The 15,398-nt window shown below is 50.6% G+C and overlaps 1 protein-coding gene across 1 annotated transcript; it reads right to left on the minus strand.

Moving 5' to 3' along the window:
- Positions 1-13,110: 13,110 nt before the first annotated feature.
- LOC120692459 (protein kinase PINOID-like) lies at positions 13,111-14,897 on the minus strand. Its single transcript, XM_039975765.1, has one exon. It carries the CDS (start codon positions 14,808-14,810, stop codon positions 13,365-13,367), a length of 1,446 nt encoding a protein of 481 aa, XP_039831699.1. The 5' UTR covers positions 14,811-14,897; the 3' UTR covers positions 13,111-13,364.
- Positions 14,898-15,398: the final 501 nt, after the last annotated feature.

Genomic DNA, 15,398 nt, shown 5'->3' on the forward strand with positions numbered 1-15,398 from the left:
GTTACCCTCGCTCAATTCCTCGTAATGTTTTACCTTGCATTTCAGATCAAAGATCTTTATCTGGAGGTACTCGATGAACTCCTGAACTGAATCAATTGGTGCAGGATCGACCCATCTGGCAAAACTACAGTTTTCTGGAGCATCTGAAGACTGCAAAATAAATTTCATGTAAGGTATCTCAACGAAGATAAAGAAATAAAACAACCGAGTATTACCCATGTGTGTGGGCATTTGAAGAAACGCCGACCGCCATCCCATCCCGTCGGTGCACATCTGCACTAAGCAGTCCTCACCATGTCTGCATTTTGGCCACGGTTCTCTACGGTTATCGTATTGTCGTAGAGGAGTTTCATTGGTAAAATCACTCTTGTGCTGTGGCGGAAACTCAAACACTGGTTCCGGAAAGGAATCAGGTCCAAGAGGCACCTCCCATATTATGGGGTCTCCCTTTCTTCCCCTTTTACTTTCCCAAAACCGTAGTAATTCTTTCCGCTAGACCCATCTCCAGACATTGGGTATACAATGAGTTTTGTTGTTTGAGTGCTGCTGGGAGTTCACAAACTTCAGAGTATTTATAGGCGCGCAATGCGACATATGCGAAACCCGTGATCGCCGTGCTGAGCAGTGGCAACCTGTGATCTCGTACTCGCAGATACATACACTATGGTCCCTATTTTGAGCTATACGAGCGTGTCACGAAATTTACTCTGTATGCGGTAGTCGTCATCATCGTCGGCGGGATCTCGGCCGCTAACTCCTCCCGCAACTAACTTGTCCTTCATTAAATCACGGAAAAAATTCGCAAGAGATTCCATTATTTCACGAGCATTATGAAACTCATAAACATAACAAGTTCACATCAATAATATCTATAGAAACAAATGACAAGTAAACTACCACAATCATAAACAATCATAATCCGAACAGTCGAAACAGTCCATAATGCCGCCAGAGAAAGAAGTGCAAACAACTAACGACCCCTACCATTCCGACCTCTTTTACGTTGTGCGTGTACGTGATCTGTAGGGTAGCTATGACGTTCCGGTGGCCCCACGTTTCTGGCAGGACGGCGTAACTGAGCCAGATGTGTATGCAAGCTGGGATCATCGTCCCGGGCAGGCGTAGCAAACAACCGTGTAAACTCGTCCAAGGAGGCCGCGGCGTTGTCTTCAGACCACCCTACAGATCACAAAAAAAAAAGTTAAGTAACATTCAAAAGGTGAATGCAATTCCGTACAAATTATTGTACGTACCGTGTGTTGGAGGAGGTGGTGGTGGTGGATAGGGTGATACGAAGACGGCCCCGCTCCGGTGAACTGTTGTGATCCTGAGTATAAATAATAACGTATGAGCCTTCGACCATAAAACATAAGCAAATAAAATTATGCACCACATATTTACCTAAAGTCCGTCCAGCATGTGGCATAGAGGTAAACTGGATTCCATGAAATGGAGCCCCTTGCAAGGCACCTGGCCCTCCATAGGGCTGAGAACCGGGGTACCCGTACCCTGTGTGGAGTCGTATTTAAATAATGCATATAAACATACGGATCGGTAAATATCACACCATACCTTCTGCCTGTCGGTGGTATAAGGGAGGCTGCTGCCATGCGGGACCACAAGGAACCGACGTCGACGCTTGCGACGATCCGTAGGAATCCTCGTACTTCGTCCGCGTACCAAAGGCCTGAAGCATACCTCGGGCTCTATCACGTTAAGTGGTCCTGGCCTCGAGTTGTGCCGGCACGCTCATCGTAGACTCGCCATGAATCTTCATTACATTCAGTGAGCAATCTAATTCAAGCAGCCTGCATGCCTCAAACTGCAACCAAAAAAACTTAGTATACAAATATTAAAAGATCGAAAATGCCGTCAATATTTACTCACCGCCCCAGCTAATGCCTCATCCCTGTGTCGTGCATAGCGATCCTGCGAAGTCGCAACATGCGGCTGTGGATGCATGTCAACATACGTCAAACGGCAACGAGTTTTCGGTTCGTACCGGGTCAGGTACGCCCAAAACGAAGACTTAGTGTGTGGACCGGTATCCTCAGCCAACTGCTCGTCTGCATCATCCCACGCAGCCACCCATGGTTGTAATCTAGTGACCCACATTGTCGAGAAAGGATGCCCAGCCCTTGATAAACTGCACGTTAAATAGAAATTAGTTTCACGTTATTAGTACATGGGTGCTCATACATTTTTGTTACCTATGATCGTGGCGCTGAACACGATCCAACGCTGAAGACACAGGGAAAGACTGGCGTCGACCGAACTGCCTCATGACTCTATCCGGGCAGTGAGCCTCAACAGCAACGTTGTACACCAAAGCTGCAGTAGTCATCCATAGGACCTGGTCCTGTGTGCACACGGAAGATATCCCAAGCGGTGCACGTACGGCTATAGCCGAAGGACTGTATGGCTCCCACACAATGTCTTCTGGGGTCAATCGATTAAATTCGGCAACAAACTCAGGATAAGACCGCCGGGTCTGTACATGTGCCCATGTTTTCTGCAAAAATAAAAATTATGTGTCCATAAGAAAGATATTGAGGGAACAATGTCTGACCATAGTACGCATAGAATATAAATTTTAATCGGGTCCATACCTGTCGAGAGTACCAGAGAGTCCCCATGGTGGGTCTGTCGTCCTCCATGTCACCGTACATATCCGGCGTGTACGGTGACTGGTCAATCATGGGACGACCGATCGCAATCCTCTCGTAAGACCAAAGTTGTAGCAGAATTGGGCACCCCGTTAAGACAGCATTCCTATCATTCTGCCATGATGCCTGGCAGAGTCCACGGTATGTGCATGCAAGAGCTGCTTAACCCCAACTATATAAGGGTATGGCATCCTCATCTGCATCGGCGATCTCCTGTGCGTATGGCAGAAGCACCCTATCCACACAGTGCCCGTGTGAGTTGTTGAACAGGATGTACCCAAATAACCACAGCAGGTATGCCTCGAGTGATCTAGTCACGCTGTAGTCATCAGCATCGGCTGCCAACAGATCCGGCTGCAATGAAGTACGAACATTGAGAATAAGAAACACATGAGTTATTTCAAAGCCATAAAATACATCAACACATCGTTTTGTACGAAATTGTACCTGAAACTGTAGGAGCAATGACTTGGAAGGGCCTTTCGACTGTGGGTGCTCATTGAAATCTTTAGGATCAATCGTGGTGGCAACACCTGCAAAACGTTCCTCAAGATCCTCCAGCCACGTAGAAGGTACCACGCGGGGCCCGACAGCGTCTCCGGTGATAGGAAGACCAAGCAGCATCGCAACGTCCTGCAGGGTCGGTGCCATCTCCCCATGAGGGAGGTGGAACGTGTGTGTCTCAGGTCTCCATCTGTCAACGAGAGCTGAAAGTAGAGACCTGTCTAGCTTCACCAAAGCACTCTCAGCAAGACGAGCCACTGTGAGAAGACCTGCCTGGCTCAGCCTGCATCATACAGTGCTCAAATGTTAATACATTATATAACGAAATGTATAACGAATAAAAACAGAAAATATATGACATATCACCTGGGCACCCATCGTGGGTTTACAGCAACCAACTCTGCAGGTGGACGTGGACGCAGCACGTTTAGTTCTTGGTGCTGAACCTTCGCAAGGAAGGACCGGTGACTCGAGTCTATTGTTGGGTCCAGCAACGCAGGAGTAACCCCGGCCATACCTACCACGTAAGATCAAAACAATACAATACAATACAATCACGCACATCTAAATATTTATAATATTTCCTTATATTTCATAAATAATTTATAAAATTTTCTAACCATTAATAATAATTTCTAATATTTTGTAACATTTTAGAAATTTTCTAATATTATCTTGCAATTTTTAAGATTAATTAATTAGATTGCTAATGAACTATATCAACGCTAATCACTACAATTAACTACACCTAAATGTACCACTAATCAGTCCTAATAATAATTAAAATGATTGCTAATCTACTGTTTCAACAAAATAGTTTCTATAATTTTTTATAATTTTCTAACATCCTCTACAATTTTCTAACATTCTCTACAATTTTCTATAATTTTCTACAATTTTCTAACATTTTCTACAATTTTCTAATATTATCTTGCATTTTCTAATACTTCTCTAACAATTTTCTAGTATTTTCTAATACTAAATCTAACACTTAATGTACTATATCAACGCTAATCACTATAAGTAAATGCACCTAAATGTACCACTAATCACTCCTAACAAAATTTGAACTGATTGGTAATCTACTGTTTCAAAAAAATAATTACAACATAATCTATTAATAAAATGTGGAAAATTTTAGTTACCTAAAGTCGCCGGCTTGAAAAACCGACAGAGCTTCGCCGCTTTGCCTCTCCCTCACCCCTCCTCTCCCTCCCTCCCTCTCTTTTCTTTTTTCTGGATTTTTAGCAAAGCAAATGAGGGGGGAGGGGCAGCCAACACCCTTATATAGGGGTGGGGGGGCCGGCCGCCCCCCAGCCGGGCGGCCGGTTTCCAGGGACCTGTTCGCAATTTTTTTTTCTTTTTTTTGCAGATTAGCCCCTGCCGCCCGGCAGCCGGGCGGCCAGGTCCCGGCCGCCCGCCAGCGGGGCGGCCGGGGTATATTTCTGTAAATTTCCAAATCAAAAATATATTTTTGTAAAAAACTGAAATAAAAAATAAAAAAACCGCTCAGTCCCGACTCCCGATCCGACTTGCTAGCCTGCCTAGCCAGCGCGCGCATGGTCTTGCATGTTCAGGCGGCCGGGCCGGCCTAGCTCCGCTGGGACCACCGCACGGGCCGGGATCTCTCAGTCGTCGATTGCATAATCCATACATGGCCGGCACGCGCGCGGGAGGACCCTGGGCGATGTCGCCGCGGCGCTGCGCGCGACGCCCATCGACCCGCGCGTGCCGGCCGCCACGCTCGGGTGCGACCTGCGCGTGCTTAGCGACGCCAACGCCTTCTTCATCGAGACCGTGCTGGAGCACCGCGGCCTCCGCGGCTCACTAGCACAGATTCAGCCTTTTGTCCCGGTTCCAAATTGGTTTTTGTCCCGGTTTTGAAACCGGGACAAGGCTTCCAGGGCTTTTGTCCCGGATGGCAGAACCGGGACAAAAGGTGCCTAACGTTAAAAAAAAATTGCACACCACGGGATTCGATCCTAAGACCTCTTGTCTAGCACATGGTTTCCTTACCAACTCACCTAAACTCATCTAAGTATACATGTGACTCAGTATAGAATAACTTCCTTTTGAACTATCACTCGGAGGGGCTTTTTGTCCGGGTTGGTAATACCAACCGGGACAAAAGGGACCCTTTTGTCCCGGTTGGTGTTACCACCCGGGATAAAAGGGTTGGGCCTTTTGTCCCGGCTAGTCGTTGGACCCGGGACAAAAGCCACCTTTTATCCCAAGCCCAAAGATAATCAGGACAAATGGCCTGGAACAAAGACCTTCTGTAGCAGTGACTGCTTCACCGAGGTATCCCGCTGGGCATTCGGTTCTAACCGAACCGTTAGGTTCGGTTTTTCGGTTTTTACGAAATTTTGGTTATCAAGAAACAGGAACCGATCGGTTCTTTTCAGAGACGGGAACCGAGAAAATTCGGTTCGGTTCGGTTCCGGTTTATACCCGAAGTAACCGAGGTTTACAAAGTTCAATAGAAAAAGCAAGAAAAAAAAGAAAAAAACACAACCGCACGCACCCGCCGGTGGAGGCCTCCGGCAGATCGGTACTGTTGGGAGGCTCGTCGTCGATCGGTCGATCCACGGAGCCTCGCCCTCCTGAAGGTTGCGGCCATGTGCCGCCGATGCGTCGCCGCCGCCGCCGTCGATGTGCACTCCCGCGGGCCACTCTTGCGTGCCTGCCAGTGCCGGGGACCGCCGCCGCCGTGCCGGCCACATCTGCCGCCGGGGGAGCTCGTGCAGCCGCCTAGCCAGGGTCAAGCCAACCGGATCCGAGTGCCGAGGAGGCTCCACCGCCGGGGCAGCTTATAGAGCCGGGGTCGCGCCGCCGGGGAGGAGCCGCGCCAGCCGGATCCACACGCCGTGGAGGCGCTGGTGTGGGCGGGGTTCGGCGGCGGGCAGGGACTGGGGGAGGGCGGGGCTGGCGGGGCCCGGCGTGGGGTGGGGGCCGGCCGCCGCCTAGGGCCGAGGGTAGCGGGGAGACGCCTCGAGGGGGCCAGGCACCAAGGGAGAGGGAGGGGGCCTGAGGAGAAACAGAGAATGACACGGTGGGAGGAACATGGAGTTGGCTAGGGTTTGGTTTTAGTGGGCTTAGTGGGCTGAATTGGTGATGGGCCGGTTTCTCGGTTAACCGAGAAAAAGAACCGAACCGAACCGAGAAGTTCGGTTCCCAGAAAATAGGAACCGAACAGAGAACCGAAATTCTCGGTTCCGGTTCTTTCGGTCTCGGTTCTCGGTTTTTTCGGTTCAGTCCTCGGTTCTCGGTTAATTTTGCCCAGCCCTGGCGCGGGAGGATTTCGTGATGCCGCGCCGCGGGTTTCCCGTGTGGGACCTCATCTGCCCCCGGGATTTTTTTTAATTTCTAAAGTTTTTTGTTTTCATTATATCTGAAATGAAAAAACAAAAAAAAATACACGGGCGGACTGCACCCTTTCCAGCGCCTCAAGTGTTTAAATAGTCACAAGGGTATACATGTTAACATCAAGTTTACAAAAAAGTATACATGTTAAAAAAACTCATGAGAGACACCTCCTTCACATAAGGGCAAAATTGTCTTTTCCGAATTCCGTTAGGATCCATTAGTACTCATTTCGTCCAGAAGGGTACATAGATAAACAAAACTAAACGCGAGGGTATAGATGTGCGAATTCTTTTTTTAAGAGTATGGAGGTCACGGTCACTTAATATAAGAATATATAGGTAAATGACTCTTTACATAAACCCCCTGATTCGCATCGCTATTATTAATATTGATCCGGTTGTTTACAAAATACTCCCGATTTACATACAGACCCCGATCTCGGACAATTTTTTTTTCTTGTGGCTCTTAAGTTCGGTCGGTGGTCTCTCTTGGCCTTGGCCTTGTTTGGATTAGAGTACGCAAGCCGAGAAAAAAAAACTTCCATACATAAATTCTAGAATAAAGTTTATTTGCAAAAAAAAATTCAGAAATGAGTATAATTTTTCACGACGAATCTAATGTCGGTAATTAATCTATGATCAGCTACAGTGATGTTACAGTAATTATCATCTAATCACGCGGTCAAAAATCTCATTAGATTCATCAGAGTTCCTAACGCAGGGATTCTGAAGTTAGTGTTGTAAACTGACTTTATTTAATATAGTAATTAGCGGTCAAACTATTGTTTTCCTAGAATTCGAGGAAACCAAACAACCAAGGCTCATCCTCCGGGCTCCGGCCTTTTACGCCGCCGCCTGCCTTCCAAGCCGGAAGCGCAGGCCGCACCCTCCGCTCAGCATGCGCTCGCCGCGGAAGACGAAGCATAAAGGAGTCAACGCTAGCTCTGTCCGCGAAGTCAAAATGTCCTCAGTCCTCGACGCCGGACTTCCACCTGATGACCGATGACGCCACTCTCGACGAGCATCACCCACCTTACCGGCAGGAAAATGGCAGCACCGCAGCAGCTTGCATTGGGCCTGTCTCTTCTGAGACTTCTTGTTCATTGTAGATGTCCTTGGCTTCGCTGTCATTCCACCTAATCGCTACCTCACTTCTTCTCCATAGATCTCGAGAGGTCAAATGGACTAAAGCGATGACCCGACTCCCTGCTGGCTGATCCACTTGCATCACTGCTAGCAAGTCTCGTTGAACCCCTGGTGTGTATGCAAGACCTTACCTTTGGGTTTGGTAGTGATCTGGAATCTTCAGGGAAATGCAGATGTAATGCGTTGGTAATTCTTCAGACTGGAACGAGACCTGGAAAATGGAAACGACTTGAAATTTTCTCCAAAAACCAGGACGGACGGGGGGTCGACCTGGTCACCAGCCTCCCCGCCAATGGTTACTTCAGGCCATGGCGTTGGCACTGCATTTTCGGCCGTCAGACTAAGCCTGTCCACGAGATGGAGACTACGACTGCATCCTTCTGGAACTCAATGACGCCGGGTTCCTGGAGAGAACGCAGCCCGTTCGGTATTCCGTATTGGGCAGGAAGTTTTTTTTTTGAGAAAAAGGGTTGGATTTTATTAAATATAGATTGATATTACATCCAGCCCCTTGCAAAGGAGCCCCACAACAAAGAAAATTACATTGAAGTCCTTGTAAGAAGCTCCTGGAGATCGTCGTTTCTGTCGGCCAGAATCGCCGCTGCTCGTCTGTGTCCATTGCCAGTAACAGAGCACGTCGAGGAGGAAGCTCAAAGCCGACACCCCAACTGACGATGCAATATCACGTTTGAACACCAGCAGTAGCACGGCTACGAACAAACCGTACCATAAAACGTTGAACGCATCGGCAAATAGCCCGCTCTTGGCCACATCATCGTCACGCAGACCGGGATCAGACGCCAATCGCCTCCATGAACAACCCCAGTTGACGGAAGACGAAGACCTCAAGACGGGGACTGGAAACTCCAACCCAGAACTAGCGGGAAGGAGGAGAACATACCTCACAACAACAGCTCCACCAGAGAATTCTTGGAGGGACAAAATACCGGCGCCATGGACAAAGTCTCTGGCCCGGAAATATTTGTTCAGCCTCACCCTGGAGATAACGCCTCCGCCATCGATGAGATCGAAGAACAGAAATCCTCCAATCAGTAACGACACCGATGAGGAAATTAATCTAACTCTAGCTAGATCTACTAGATTAGAGAGGAATATATACACCGGCTGCATCTCTCCTCTTTCCCCATACCCGCTCGAGCCAAAACAGGCGCCGGCGAGGATGGGGATCGAAGGAGATCGGCGCCGGAAGCGAATCGCCTTCCGGTCGCCTTCACTCAACTGTAGCAAAGCAGGGGAAGGGTCGAGAAGGAGAGTGGGCAGGAAGCAAGCAGGCGATGTTGAAGAGTGTTCGGGTCCATGGCCCTGCCATTCAGCACTGTGAGACTGGGCCCATGGGCCTGCGCTGCATAAATACCGGAGGCACAGGCCCATGGGCCATGGGCGCATTTGATTTAAGATTTTAAGCTTTTCTTTGGCGCGTCAGTGCGCCTACATCGCTGTTTTGGCAAACGACATGGCATCGATCGATTGTGTAGTATACTGTACGAACAAGGCTCGATTTTTTTAGAGTTTCAGGGCGATTGCCCCAGTCTTACTTAACGAAAGACCAGACAACATTCAGTTTAGAGCATAGAGTTTGCTGGCAGTAGAACAGCCTTTAAGCTGACAGAAAGGATAATCGAAGAAACGACTACCCTATTACAATACAGCACCAGAAGGCGCAGGCAGAGAGCCAAAATTTCAGGAACAAGGCTCAATTCACGAAGCTTTTGACGACTCCGAGGCATCTGGTTAATGTACGTCGTAGGGTATACGTAGGACTTTGTGACAGATCTAGTACCGGCCGGTATGGTAAATGATGTCCTTGTAAAACATCTATCAGACTATCACAATCCATTGCTCTGTAAAGGCCATGTATGATGATCACATCCTCGCGGCTAGCCACTCATGGCGATCGATCAGGTTCATCAGCTGCTGCCACTCCAGCTAATGATGAGCGGCGCAGCCTTTTGTGCTCATACGCTGCTATGGGATAAAAGCTCCTCGAGCTTGAATCATCATCCAGATCTTGACTATGCCGGGCACTGAACATAGTAGCTTTCTGCAAGAACTTGTTGGAAAATTTTCAGCCACTTGACAGGTTAACCACGACGTTGTTGCATCGCCCGTGAACTTGCATATTGCATTGTGTGGGGAGGCGGAGGACCAGAGACAGCAAGCACCTCCCCCCCTTCAATTCAGCGCATTCAAGGCCGTTTGGTCGATCGGTCACCAGAGCCAGAGCCAGCACAGGCAGCCGCGCGAGCGCGTCTCAGATCGATCGACACCGCGCGTGCTGGTGCTGGCGGACGACAGCCTCCCGCGAGCCGCGAGCCGCCCGGCCCGGCCCCCGGCAACCAACGTGGCCCGCGACCACCTTACCAGCCGAGAAAAGTTGCCGGCCGGCCGGCCGGTGCCACCATCTGCCATGCGCGCGCTAGAGCTCGGCGTGGCCGCGGCAGCGCCCAAGAGTCTTCTCTGTGGAGAGTAAGACTCGAGAGATCAAATACACAGAGGAGGCCTAACAGCTAGAGATATCTACAGGCTCAGCTCCGAGACAGTTGACGCCGCGGCTGCCCTCGCCCACGCCCAGCTCCGAGATGGATCGGAGTCGGAGTCACCACCCTACGGCGGCCGGGCCGCGCGCACACGCAGGGATCGAGATGGCATGCACGCGTGCTGGTCGGGATCTGCCTGCCCAACCCACCTGCCATTGTTGCCGGTCTGATCTGAAGTTCAGAACTACCTTAGCAGAGAGTCCCCATCACTCGCGTAACGTCGTGGCCCGCCACCTTATTCTCCGGCGCGTGGGGCCCTGTACGCGTAGATGCCTTTCTGCATGGCAATTGGCATGGCACCAAAAGGTTCCTTGGATCTGCAGGCAGCCACAGGCCATGTACAAGTACCCTGCGACGAGGCAGGCTTGTGATTGGGCGCTGGGATGGGTACGGTACAGGTGCCCATGCAGCAAGGTACAAAAAGGAAACAGCGAGGCAGCGTACGCGATGTTTAGGGGGGTGTTGGGCATGGGTAGCCTGTCATGCCAGACGAATGTCTGTCTTCCTTCCCAACAATGAACCAATCAGAGATGCGTGGAGCTTCTTTTCCGAAACGAAAGATACTGTTATTCTCTTTGGCAAGGAAAAAAACTGGAATTCAAAGATACTTGTTTTGAAGGTGTATATCTGAATAATTTTGTCGGTTTCTTATTACGAAATGTGTACCAGAAGGGTTGTGTTGCCAACAAAGATGCACTACGAGTCGTATATGCTTTTGAGGATAAATTGTCACTTTTGGATGAGGTTTATTTGTTTATTTCCTGAGTTTTTGTATTTGGCTGAATCCCAACTACAAGCCACTACACATCATCCATCATGGAAGATGGGGAAAAGCAGGTTGTTCTGCTCTGTACTGGCTGCATGCTCCTTATCCATCTCTAAAGGAGAGGCTAGTTTTTCAGAGGAAAAGAAAGGTTCTTATTAAGAGGCCATTCGGTTCATGAACTTATTCCTAGATGATTTTTTTCATATACAAATGATGAGTAGTCCCACACTCCCACATGCTTCCGGACTGATGGTGGATTTCTTTATTTACTAACTAGACATACAGTACAACAGCATAGCCTGTGTTAGTTAATTCGGTTGGAGCATGTAACTGCAAGAGTAATAATCCATTCGAAATACGCTGCATAGCTATTACCGGAGCCATGAGAACTACCTTGGGTGTTGATAAGAATGTGTTCATAAGGAATATACTGCCACATGTACAAATGCGTAAATTATACACATAAATGTAATCACACTTGACGAGATGGTGAAAATATCATTCCTAAGATTTCAGACACAGATAGCACAAATAGGAATGATTTGTTGCTTCAAATTGGTGCAGAAATTAAGCTTGGCTCTAAACACAAATTGTGTGTCACATATTGGGATAATACTAGCCATACTTATGAAGAGATTAATTCTGACCAGAAATTACTTCATGCTATTGACCATTTGCAGTGCTACCCCAACTAAACTTATCCCTTCTGTTTCCACAACAAGCCCTGTGACAAGAAGGTACAAGTGCAATTTGCAAAAATGCCTTTTTTCTGTTATTACAACCTCACTGATGAGTTTTTCCATGCAGTATGTCAAAAAGGTTGCAGCTAGAGCCATCCACACCAAGTACAGCCATCTCTCCTGTCCAAACACCTAGCTCTCTATGACAAGGGGGAATAACTCCTTCAATCTTTATGTGTTCTTGCTTGTTATCTTTACTTCAGTTAGTTGACATGCTTTTGTATCTATTTTGTAGCCGCAAGAGGATGCTGTAATTTGAAGGCTCTATACAGCCTATTACTTGCTCAGCTCTATCTCCAATGTCTGTCAATGATAAGCGAAAGGCAAAAAGGTAGTTAGGTCCAAGAAAATGAAAAATGTAGGTTATGTAGTATGTTGTTTAGTTGTGGCATTATTATATGGGCACTTGGTGCTATCAGGATAGTTAGATGTGGTTCAAACATGTCTTTTGGAAATCTGGACGTGTAAGATCTTTTTCTTTTACCATGCCATATTGTAAGGGTGAATTCTGTAGCCAAATATGGTTGAACCTGCTATTTGTATTTGTGATCTGCATGTTAAAATGTCCAACAAACAATCTGTTATATTGGCTCTTTTATATTGCTCATATAAGGATGTGAAGGGATAAGGGTATACTTATCTTTTATAAGAGTGCTGATACCTCTTTGAGAGGATATATTATTATACACATCATAATGTCCAGCAGCAAATTGCCACTGAATGAATTGTAGCAGTCTATGTCAAAGACAACATCTTTTAGTGGTCTGTAGCAAAAACCACCTTTTTAAAATATCTAGCAGCCAATTTTAATTTACCAACACATAACAACCCGCCTCCTGCGGCTCAATCTGTGCTTGGCTGCTTGCAGCGAACCTCCCCGGATCGGGAGAGTCTAGTAGTCCACGCGCAGTCGCGCACGCGGCGTTCATGAGTTTATCATTGACATGGGACAAGCTCGAGACAGCCCGCCGCCTCCATCTCACTGACAGCTCGACTCAGATCCCTCGCCATCATTGTACACACAACTCCCAACCTTAACAGACCACCACTGTGCATCATCAGCAGCTATCTAGCTAGCCGCCACTGGTCCTTGTTAATTGGGTAGCTCCACGGGCAGTACAAGAGCATGCACGCAGGGCGCCAGTAGATCGATGCCTGCACTGCTGCAGCACTACATCTTCTTTTTTAGGAGTACCTCCTGATCAGGAGCTAGAACGCGCTTAGCAGGAGGTAAGATCTGTGCTTAGCGCCAGCTAATGGCGCAGCAGTCATCCTCGAAGCTGCTGTCGATCCAGCTCAGCCGTCGTCCTCGTCAGATCAGATGGTACCATGCCGACATAACCTTGACTCTGAAGGATGATGAGCTAGTAGCGCGGTAATTGAAATAATTAATCTTAATCCATTGATTAGCAGTAAACTAGTAATTAATTAACAGCGGTGTACAATACGGCAGTGCTAATGGGACTACTAGATTAATTAGCGAGTCAACACGGGCTTGCATCTCTGGCTACCCCAGCTGGATGGTTAGGCCGGGTCCTAGGCTCCTGGCTAGTGTCTATTCGTCGATCGATCAACAACAAAAATGCTTTTGCTTTGATTCTGAATCATGGACGACGGCGTCAGAAGTGATCGAACAGCTGCTGCACGTCGGCGGCCTTGTCGTCGCACCGGTGCAGCGGCGCGGCGGCGGGCGGCACCACGGGCGGGGGCGACGACCGCAGCAGCGCCAGGTTGAGGCCCTTGAAGAAGCCGTGCGCCTTCACGTCGGCGGCGCCGCGCTTGGACCCGAGCCGGGTGCGCGGGTCCTTGTCCAGGAGCCGCGCGATCAGGTCCCGCGCCGCGGCGGCGTCGCCGTGGGAGGCCGCCGGGGCGGCGGGGAACTCGAGCGGGCGGCGCACGATGTTGCGGAGCGTGGCCTCGTTGGTCTCCCCCACGAACGGGGTGCGCCCGTAGATGAGCTCGTAGAGGAAGACGCCGTAGGCCCACCAGTCCACGGCCGCGCCGTGGCCGCCGCCGCGGGCGACCTCGGGGGCCACGTACTCGTGCGTGCCCACGAAGGAGCTCGACCGCGCGTCCACGGGCTCCGCCACGAACCGCGGCCGGGGCGCGGCGGCGCGGCGCTTCCACCTCCGCAGCCGGAGGAGCTGCAGCTCCGGGATCGGGAGGCAGATCGGCGCCGGCGCCCGGGCGTCCTCCCCCTTCTTGTCGGAGCCCCCGCTCCTGGCGTCCTCCAGCGACGGCGACGCCGTGGACTCGAGCGAGAGGTCGAAGTCGGTGAGCATGATGTGGCCGTCGCCCCGGATGAGCACGTTCTCGGGCTTGAGGTCGCGGTACACGATGCCCATCATGTGCAGGTACTCGAGCGCGAGGAGCACCTCCGCGGCGTAGAACCGCGCGGAGGCGAGCGGGAAGCGGCGGCCCGGCATGCGGTGGCGGAGGGAGTGGAGGTCGCCGCCGGGGCAGAACTCCATGACGATGCACGAGAAGTCCGTGCCGGCGTCGAAGTCCGCGAACATGGTGGGCAGGAACGGGTGGTCGAGCCGGCGCAGGACGCGCTTCTCGGCGGCGGCGCGGCCCAGCTTGCCCTTCCTGGCGAGCGCGCGGCGGTCCACCACCTTCATGGCGTAGGCGCACGCGGCGGCGGCGGCCTCGGCCTGGCCGCCCTCGAGGCGGCAGAGGTAGACGGTGCCGATGTCCCCGGCCCCGACGCGGCGGAGGAGCGTGAAGTCCCGCGGCCCGAGCGCCCGGCCCCGGATGGGCGCCCACGCCACGTCGCTCGCCCGGTGCGGGCGCCGCGGGGACGACGACGGCGTCGCGGCCGACGACGAGTCCAGGGAGAAGGTCGACGACCGGTCCGCCTGGCTGCTGCTGCTGCTGCTGCTGCTTGTACTGCTGCTGCTCGCGGAGCTGACGCTGGAGGCCGCGGCGTCGGGGTAGGGCGACGACTGTGGATCGAGCATGGTGGTCGTGGTGGTGCTGGTGGCGGCGTTGTTTGGAGGCTTGGGCGGTGACGAAGACGCGGGCGCGGCGGCTGCGGCGGCGGACGAGGAGGCCGGAGCGGCCATTTTATAGCGCTGCGGTTGCCGCTGGCGTCGGATCGGTAGATCTCTGGTTGGTCTTCTGCTGTGGTTTTTCTAATGGAGCTTTGCGCGTTCGGCGAAGGTGGTTGCGGGCGCAGCGGCGGTTTTATAGCCGGCCAGCGGCAGAGGGGTGAGGGAGTGAGCTGCCTGGCCGCTGAAACCTGCAGGCCTGGTGTCGGCCACGTGGACGTGCCACGTTGCAGGTGAGGTAACCATCGTGTGACTACACATACGAAGAAGGTTCCCTGTGCCTCATCTTGTTCTTTTTTCCTTGCAAGGCCCGTACGTTCCTCGTGTGACCTCATAGAAAGCTTCTCTCGATCCACTGGTTACGCCCTAGAGAACGTTTGAAAAATGGCAGTACGTAAAGATTTAGAAGTTTGGAGGATGTCAATATTCAGGATAAAAGTATTCGTCTATTTTCAATTCGTGACCTCGTGGGCCGTGGCTCTCATTGTCTTCGTGTGTATCTTTGACGATTATTTTCAATCCGAGTGAATTTAATTTGTACAGTGTACGCGAGATGAACTCTTGCTATATCATATTTTTGTGACAAATATATAGATAAGACTC

The sequence above is a fragment of the Panicum virgatum genome, chromosome 9N (assembly GCF_016808335.1).
Source record: "Panicum virgatum strain AP13 chromosome 9N, P.virgatum_v5, whole genome shotgun sequence".
Lineage (NCBI taxonomy): Eukaryota > Viridiplantae > Streptophyta > Magnoliopsida > Poales > Poaceae > Panicum > Panicum virgatum.